General features: G+C 39.5%; 1 protein-coding gene across 1 annotated transcript; it reads right to left on the minus strand.

Annotated features, from left to right (window-relative positions):
• Nucleotides 1–8,445: 8,445 nt before the first annotated feature.
• LOC137264933 (uncharacterized) lies at nt 8,446–9,177 on the minus strand. The gene is made up of 2 exons (XM_067800285.1): nt 8,856–9,177; nt 8,446–8,573 (listed from the first exon to the last, which is right to left on the minus strand). The coding sequence occupies exons 1-2, from the start codon at nt 9,175–9,177 to the stop codon at nt 8,446–8,448; spliced, it is 450 nt and encodes a 149-aa protein (XP_067656386.1).
• Nucleotides 9,178–9,849: the final 672 nt, after the last annotated feature.

Here is a 9,849-nt window from a genome sequence, read left to right on the forward strand (position 1 = left end):
CTGTGGAATATACGAGTAAGTGAGTATGGTTTTATGCAGGTTTTAGCACTATTCTAGCAATATCACCGTGGGGGTCACTAGAAATGGATTTCATACATTGTACCCATGTGGGGAATTTAGATTGGTTTAACATTGTTAAAGCGTCAATACACACAACAGCCTTAATCTTATGTTTAATTATTATCAAGAATCATACAAAACGTGAAATGTTTTTCTAAACGGTTCATTTATCTTGGAAATCACAGCTGGCTTAATCAAATGCCTTATGTTGGGGACATGGTGGACAGCTTGAGGTGCCGGGATAGAGCCCACATGTGATCGGGTGTAAAGCCTTGGAGTCAACTTTGCGTGCAGACTGTCAGTGTTATCACAATAACCCGTCCCAGCCCCCAGTCTATAGTCCTGTGCATTTGACATATGGTGGCCACACGAATACGTGGAAACACCTAGTTGTGGGATCGGCAACGTGCAGCAAACTGTGAGTATGTGTCCCAGTTCACCAAGCTGTACCATGGATACCTCTTAAGGATTGGAAAGCCGCGATAACTCTTGTGGGAGTTCAGATTGATAATAAGATGTGCTGTTGAGGCTGACATCCAATGATCAAATACCAGCGCCTTGAGCATGCACAAGTACGTGGATATGTCGGCTATGTAAATACCCAATGAAAAACTAATAATAATAAACACCAGTCAGCAGTTTTCTTTACGAATATAGTTTTCAACTGATAACTGTCAATGAAGCAGATGTTCTACTGGTCACATGACTACAATATATTTTGTTCATTCAGTTGTGTTCTGTGACCATTGCCCAAAAAGCTCAGTAAATGTCTTTGTCTTGTGCATAATGACGCCTTTTATACTTTGAGAAAATTACGATCAGGTTTGAATATCGGATTCAGCGTTTTTGTGTCTGTGAACACAACCATACGTGCTCAACCCCTGATCTGGTCTTCAGGCATTTCTGCCACACAAACCATGTACACAGTGAAAACCCACCTTAATATAATGATGTTAAAATAGGCGGAAAAACCCAACGCGATTCCTAGTCTTACAACCTGTCGGGAAACTATGATACATTTTGTTTCGAGTGTATTAAGAAAACTCTGCTAAATCTCACCTTTTGACAAAAGCGTTATTTCGAATGCATCTTCTTTTTGCATTTAGCAATATTTATACACATCCAACATTTAACCTGCACATTGCACACGTACACACGACGTCAGTGCCCATTACGACATTGCTTCCTGGGGTTAAATGCAAGACAGAAGACAACAATGGTCCTGTCGACAAATTGCCCTAGGGTAGTGACACAGCGTCAACTGCTAATCGCACAATGTATATATCATTGTGGCCCAGTGTCACCTGTTATTATGGTACTGTCAATAGCAACATATAGATGAAGTAAGCTTATGGCCTAACCATGTCAGTGATTGAACAGTGTCAAGGTTCAATTTTTATGAAATTCTTGAAATTAGGCAGATGTTTAAAAGAATTTGTCAAACACCAGAATTTAATGCACAGTAACCACAGTAACAATTTATTGAGGTTTGCTGACATAATTGTACCGAATAACATGTATATCCCATTTTAAGAATTTGGCAATCGCTGACTAGTAGGTGTTTTTCTGTTTTCCTCTCTCTCCGACAAACTTTAGTTCCTAACAGCTGCGAACGTTTATGATAAGCAACCGCATGTAACTGTTAAGCCTAAAATTGAATTATAACTCTCTTAGAAATTACTCAGGTAAATGCTATTTGATTATTTAGTCATAACCTTATCTTCATGCCTTAGATATGTACAATGTGAAAATGCATTCAATTTGTTATTTATCAATAGTCGACTTCCGAGTTCATCTCAATTTATATGTTTAAAAAAGTGAGTACATGCAGATGTGCAATAAGCTTTGTCGGAGTTTATGAATCAAGTTATGTAACATTTATACTTCCAGGTTATCTACGGTGATGCCATCCTGGATCTATGATAAAGATGTCTCCTATTTGATCTTGTACCACATGTTCTTGCGTTTGTGCGGGTGTTTAAACAATTAATTCGCCTGCGCGTGTGTTTATGACCATACCACTAGTGGAACGGGATGTGTTTAGTTTTTTTAGTGCATCTGGTCTCATAACTAAACGAACGCAAATAATGGACACGTCCATAGAACAAAGTCATATAACACAGCTGCAATCTTGAAATCACACATAGCACTGTATCCTAGAATGTATGTATAAAATTAGAGTTTTGCTGTTGTCTGAAAAGTACAAACGAATATGAGTTTCTTGCAGAGGTGTTAGGTATGTGGTCATTGTTTTTGTCGTTTTCATTGCATTGCATTGCATTGCCTTGCATTGCATTACATAGTATTGCGTAAAACCCAAACAAAAGGAACACTTAAACATTGGCTCAGTAGGGGTCAAAGGGTAGAGCTATAAACTAAGTCGATATACCTGGTCAAAGAGCGTGATATGTGACATGAAGAATTTCTGCTGAAACTTTTCATTTCTGTAACCGCCATACGTCATGAAGAAGTCTCCTCAAGAAATGTTCCTCAAGGCCATTGGAGGTTAATGTGGAAATCCAGTCATGCGGACTACATTTAATGTTCAAAATGCAAAAAAGTGGAAAACGTTTTGTGTAAGACTTAAACTCTACACTTGATAAAAGACTTGTATTTGGTTTGATTGCAGTATGTCACGACGTTAAGAATCCCGGCGTGACAAAGATATGTTAACATTCGTTCTTCAAGTACTTTTTGTACATCTTGTTATATTCCGCAGGGCGAAAATTTTGTCGAAAATATGAGACAAGTAAATAAAATGCTTTCCACTCTTGACGTAACATCTTAGACGTTTCCAAGACTTTATCTCAATGTTGACATAAACTCGTTGCATTGTGACTATACTACAGGTTTCAGATATTATTTGTTTTCTTCTCTTTGAAACGCGATCGGGGTAGAATAGGCCTTCAGCAACGCGTGCTTGCCATGAAAGGCGACTATTGCTTGTCGTAAGAGGCGACTAACGGGATCGGGTGGTCAGACTAGCTGACTTGGTTGACACATTTCGATTACCAATGGCGCAGATCGATGCTCGACATGCTGTTAATCACTGGATTGTCTGGTCCAGACTCGATTATTTGCAGACCGCCACAATATAGTTGGAATATTGCTGAGTGCGACGTAAACCTAAACTCACACACTGTTAAGTCACTGTATATGGGTTCTTGGAGATCTGACTCTGATGAAGAAGAGGCTCTCTGTGATCCCTCCTGTACTTTGAACAAACTCATTTTTGGCAGCTCAAGTTTGATGAAAGTGTGTACTCACCTTTTCTCCAATATATTCTACTATAAAATATTCAGACTTCATCAGTGAATAGCACATGTCATTGTATCCAAATTGCTTAGATCATTGTTCATGCTGTTGATCACTGGAATGTCTGGTCCAGACTCGATTATTTATTGACCGCCACCATATACCTGGACTCACTCACTCGAAGGCCGCCAAACGTGAGCTACCATCCGATATATCCTTTTCTTAAGAAAAGGACGGCTAGTCATAATTTCGAGTATCACCACCCACAACCCGAATATCAAATGTCCGGTGCCTTAAACACAGTAATATTTCTAGTTTCACACATTTTAAGAATGGTATCCATGTCCAGTTCAGGAAATGAGTCCCGTCTGTAGTCTGGTCGAGTCTTTGAAGTAGATTTGCAACCACGTAATCTACAAAAGGCTTCAGAGCGTGTGGATCAGTTGGTCAAGGCGCCGCAATAAGCTTTGTCCCTTTGGTATGCCACAAACCTATTCCCCTGTGTTCGAATGGCCTTGAATGTATTTTGAATTTAACGCTTTTCTAGTAAAAAATGTGTCACGAATTTAATGCGAGCTCAGGAATCTGTGTTGATGATAAAATGTGATACCCTGAATCTTTCTTTTTCACGCTGGTTATTTACATTTAATTATCTTACCTCACACATGAATGTCGCTTTCTGGTTGGCTAGGCACTATTCTATTTTTTCAATGTACCCCGCTTACAGGCGGTGTATTATTTTCAATGTACATCGCTGGGAATTCCGAACTCTTCTGGTGCTTCGTGGTAGTACGTCTTTGCCTCGAATAACATTGATTCACGCACGAAGCACGGAAATTACCGATGTTTTGCGATTGAAAATCGATGGAAGGGAGATAACTCTAAATTGTTTTACTTTTTGTGTCGTCTGCAAAATGGCGATTTGCCTCGAATTCAACAGAAGTGCTTCAAACAGTTCAAAATTAATCAAGATCAATACGTTGTTCACTGGTCCCTCGGGGGCCATGGGCTCATGTACACTCGAGGTTTGTTTATGTTCCACACCTCGAGAGTACATGAGAGTACAACTTATAATGTATCACTTCTAGATTTCCAGCTATGTAATATTCCGGTGTGACCAAAACATATTGTTCACTCCATTTTTAACTTCATGGTGCATTTAATGAGAACTAAGAAAAACATAATTTCGTGCAAAATTTCCACACATTTATTATCATCGCAATAAAAGAAAAGAGGATATGGCCTTTTAATAGGCATTGTCATCCTGACATCGTGTTTCGCGTCCGGACGCCAGGGATGCCTGTAATGCAACATATTTTAGTTTAATATACGTTTAAAGGATATATACCTTAAATAAGATTATTTACAAATATGTAGATATATGAGTTATTTCCGCCATTACAATTTTAACAACCATTATAATTGAGATGGTCCCGGTAGAGTAGGCCTTCAGCAACCCATGCTTGCCATAAACGGCAACTATACTCGTCGTAAGAGGCGACTAACGGGATCGGGTGGTCAGGCTAGCTGACTTGGTTGAACATGTCATCGGTTCCCAATTGCGCAGATCGATGCTCATGTTGTTGGTCACTGGATTGTCTGGTCCAGACTCGCAGTTTTTGCGTGTTCATGCTAAAAAAAACCTGTTAAATATACCAAAAGACTAATACTTTTTAATATGTGAAAATATAAAGGTAAAATTGAACGCGTTCATTATATGCTTAATTCATTTTATCATTATATGTTCGTGTTAATCGTAATGCAATGTACATGAGCAGCAGAGTCATGTTGAGAGTGTCCCAAAACGGGTCACATGTGTTTTCAGGGGTAAGTAACTGAATTCTGTCTCTTGCTGAAGAAATTTCAGACTTGAATGTTTACAGGCCTCAAACCTTAGTCAACAGCAAAAACGCTTTGTCGCTTATGTTGCAAGTTTACATACCATATAAATTTTGATTGCTTCACAATTTCACGTTACAAAATCTATGTTAACCAATGTGATGTATGAGAGAGGTAGTGCAAAGACTGAGTCCAAGTCCATGGCCATCATATCCAAGTCCACAGCTACCATATCCGTGTCCAAATCCACCATGTCCTCCACTGCCTGTATATACACGGGGAACCTCTCTGGTGATAGTGTCGATGTGATTGCCATGAGGAGCGTGATGTACCTCACTCCATGACCAAATCCATGACCAGGTCCATGACCAAAGCGCAGACCAAATCCCTGACAATAGTGAGAGCTAAAGCCCGGACCATAGGTGTACCCATGGGCACCACCATAAAATTGGTCTGTACCGCCGACAGCCATGACTGCTAAAATAATGGAAATAGTCCTTATGTCTTTGAAATGAAACAAAATGTCTCAAGTACAGCAAATATATTCACCAGATGAACTGTATACCCACGTTAATAGTTATTGACATCCCTTCTTATTAAGCGTCCTAGTGTAGGATCACATAGCATTATGAGTGAGTGAGTGAGTGAGTTTGGTTTTACGCCGCTTTTAGCAATATTCCAGCGATATCACGGCGGGGGACACCAGAAAATGGGCCTCACACATTGTACCCATGTGGAAAATCGAACCTGGGTCTTCGGCGTGACGAGCGAACGCTTTAAACACTAGGCTACCCGACCGCCCGATATATAGCATTATGAGAACGGCGTATTACAGCTACGGACATTTGCTGTCATCCAGAAAAAAACCCAACAAAACAACAACAACAAGCTTTCAAGTATACCAAATAGCAAAACGTATTTTATTGTTTTGCCCAAGAACATTGTTTTTGTATGTTGCGTATATGAGGTGTTAAAGAATGGCGCTGTGTGATGCAATATTCTCCCGCGAAGTCAAAACTTTCCCTGAAGTCAACAGTCAACACAATCGTAACGTGTTAATTGACCGCAGGGTCATGTCATCACATTAGGATCTGATGCGGTCTTCACTGAGGGTAACAATAGGATGAACGTTTCCATGGTGATTCATCACGTGCTTGATACCGGTGTACACCGAAACGTAGTTCCCATTGTAATAAAGAAGTTATTTTTATCGATAACTGTTATACTTGTAGTCCTCAAACATGAACATGTGTCTCAAAGAAATTATTCAAGTTTGCTTTTCAACGATTGTCACTCGTCTCAGCACGGTGTTACTGTGCAGTTTCTTTTGCCGAAAATGTTTGATAATTGTTTAACAAAGGTGGCAAAATTCATACTTGATGATTGCATTGCTCATATATTTTATGTTGCTTCAGTCAGTCGCTGACTCAGGTACGCAAGGGAACCGTTGGCTGAGAATTATTTACCTTTGCGCAATACGACTCGCTTCCAGATATCATTTCACTTTCATAAGCAATAAGAATTTAGCGGTAAATAAAACGGATTGCCATAAGATTAAAATATATTGAAAACCACGCTACATGACTTTTGAATATTAGAAGACTATATACTCGGCTCGGATCCACGAATACTAATTAGATACACTGTCAATTTGCCACACCACTAATGTGTGCGTGTGCGTGTGCGTGTGCGTGTGCACACATTATATGTATATTATACCATTATATACATATATATTTGGTATAAGTACGCATAGATGTATGTGAATTTGCATTTGTATGTATGCATATGCGTATATGTACGTGTGCTGTATTGTGTACTTGTGTGCGTATGATTATTCGCGTGTGTGTATGTGTACGCGTCAGCCCATATGAATGTGTCTTAGTATGAAAGTATGTTATAATGAAAATGTGTATAAGTTACAAACGGTCGTTAAGCAATACTTTATGAACACATGTTGACATTCACAATTGGTCAAATGTAACTATGCTGCATTTGGGCTTACACTTTCTCAGTAAAGTAAAGATTCGAGTACTTTAGTTAGGTTAAATCCATCCGAGATACGAACCCACACTCTCAGTGCCAAAGACAGACATCTTATCCACTCAGCCACCGTGATCTCCGAGGAACAGAAAGTCGGACAGTTGGTACTCTAGATTGCGTACATGATGGTGCTCTCTGTCAAGTGTAAATTGACACATCTCCCATACCGAAATCAATGAACACACAATCCCATCAAGACATTGTTCAAATGTAAGGTATGTTATATTGGCGCCACGAAAGCTACCGTAGTCATGTAATTTAATGGGATACATTTGCTATCTAACTCGGAAAACAATGTATTCTGCACCTTAGACTTCTTTAATGCACCAAAACTGTTATTCCATAGAGCGTGCAAATAAAAGCAGTGGTACAAATATCTGTGATGACGCAAAAAGCAGCAGTATACCTGTTCTTGCAAGACAATATGATGAATAATATTCTTCAACAGGATTTATCATTTATCATTTACAGACAGTTTATCATTCATGCCCACATATATATAAAAAACTGTGTACATGACATTCGTAGCGATTACTGGCTGGATTATTCCTAAGCAATCGGAGATCAGATATGCTTGCTTTGTTTGTTTACGTTGTATCTCACTCACTCAGCAATATTCCAGCTGTATGACGATGGTGGGTAAATAAATCGAGTCTACACCAGAGAATCTAGTGATCAACAGCATGAGCATCGATAAAAGTCATCGGATACGATGACATATGCAAAGCAAGTTAGCGAGCCTGGCCACCCGATCCCGTTACGACAAGCATGGGTTGTGGAAGACCAGTTTTAACCTGGATCTTCAGAAGTGAAGAAAAAGAAGCTGATTCGGCCGACTGTGTGACATTGTGCAGTGGCATGTATTGATGCAACCATACGACAGCAAAATCGTTAGACAGACTGAAATACATTGTATCATACTTCGGGTATCGTACTTCAGATAATTCAAAACACCTAGTCACACTTCACCCGTCACCACAACCATCCCCTATAATGTGTTGATCTACAAGTGTAGGTCATATCCATACTTGCACATTTCCCAAGACAGTTTATGAAGAACTTAATGGCATCAATTTTCTCCCGCCACCATATATATGCATGATGCTTCAATGGTTTAAACGAAGAAAGAACACATAACGAAAGATCATCATAAATATTTATTTCAAGTATAGCAATCAAAACATGACTCATGCCACGATGGGCCCAATTGTCGTGTCCTTCCCAATCTAAAACACCGTTGATATCCATTTAGACTGCAATGTAGACAGGTTCATAGGCAGCATGCCCTGCTGGAGCAACGGCAGTAGCAGCGATAGTCGTGGGAGCAGCAGCGTAGGAAGCAACAGCATAAGCGTCGAGATGATCATTATCATGACCTGTAACAGACGAAGTATAATGACCTATTCTACTACTTGTATTAACGCTGATAGCTTCAAATTTCATTTTATTAAATAAAGACTAAGGCGATAACAAAGAAAATGCCATCGTATTATTGATTTATTATATGCTTGCTTCCATAGTGTTTCATCCTGATCAACTACATCGGAATCTGTTGAATTGAAAATGCATCAAAAGGTGGTGTATTACTTTATGCACCGAAAGGACATCGGACGCCAGTCCGATGTTGTATCACATAGCACTGATATACATGCCATTACCATGATAACCAATGACACTGACGCCCTGTGTCCCTGTATGGACTGATCCCTGCTTGACTGATCCTGTGTTGCCTACACCAAGAGAGGAAACACCAAGGCCAGCAGTGGGGATTCCAAGACCAACAGTGGGGATTCCAAGACCGAGATGAGGAATTCCAAGCCCGAGAGGAGGAATTCCAAGTCCGAACGGAGGCATTCCAAGTGCGAAAGGGGGCATCCCAAGGCCGAGTGGGTGTATACCGAAAGGTGGCAAACCAATTCCAAACCCGTGTGTTGTTGTTATGGCAACAATGCAGACAATGGTGACAACAAGAACCTTCATGGTGTATTGGAATCTGGAAAGTAACAGAAAATGTGTTTAATGATAATCACAAGACTCTTATCAGCCATTTCTGTTTGGATAATGGTTGCAGCGTAATGTAAACAAAATCTTTTTCAGTGAAAATGTACGTTTTCGAATCGAAATTATAAACCATGACAACATGAAACTACAAAAAAAGAAAACAATACTTACATTTCCAGGACCGTTCGAATCGGAAAGTGAAGTCTGTACCAAAACGTCTGTCTTTTATATTCGACTCAGTATGTCGAGTTATCAACGTATTATACCATGATGACAGGTCTTTGTCATACGGTGTCGTTATTTATTGATCTGGACTCGACGACAACAATCGGCAGTAAATTGTGTCATGCAATATATTGCAAGTTTATTCAAGACGTACAATCTCTTTGTTATCCTGGAGAAAGAGGGATACATGTTTACAGTTTTCATTGTCTCATAAACATTGCACACAACTTGTAAACTATTTCAGCATCTATTTTTGCTACGAGTGAGGTAAACAAATATTCGTATCTGTGAATGCAATTATGGGCATAAGCAAAATAATGTCAAAGTACTTTGTGACAGTGAAAAGGTTCTTTAATTCATTTCTTGTAGTTCATTTGTTTCGACGAATACATTCCCCTGTTTCTAATTAGTATAAAAGCCATCAAA

The sequence above is a fragment of the Haliotis asinina genome, chromosome 15 (genome assembly GCF_037392515.1).
Source record: "Haliotis asinina isolate JCU_RB_2024 chromosome 15, JCU_Hal_asi_v2, whole genome shotgun sequence".
Taxonomy (NCBI): domain Eukaryota; kingdom Metazoa; phylum Mollusca; class Gastropoda; order Lepetellida; family Haliotidae; genus Haliotis; species Haliotis asinina.

Excerpts from the sequence above, each read along its gene's own strand:
- LOC137264933 (XM_067800285.1), bottom strand. The coding sequence starts at position 9,177 with ATGAAGGTTCTTGTTGTCACCATTGTCTGCATTGTTGCCATAACAACA. Across the intron at positions 8,574-8,855 it reads CAGTGTCATTGGTTATCATG|GTCATGATAATGATCATCTC; the intron begins GTAATGGCATGT and ends CGTCTGTTACAG.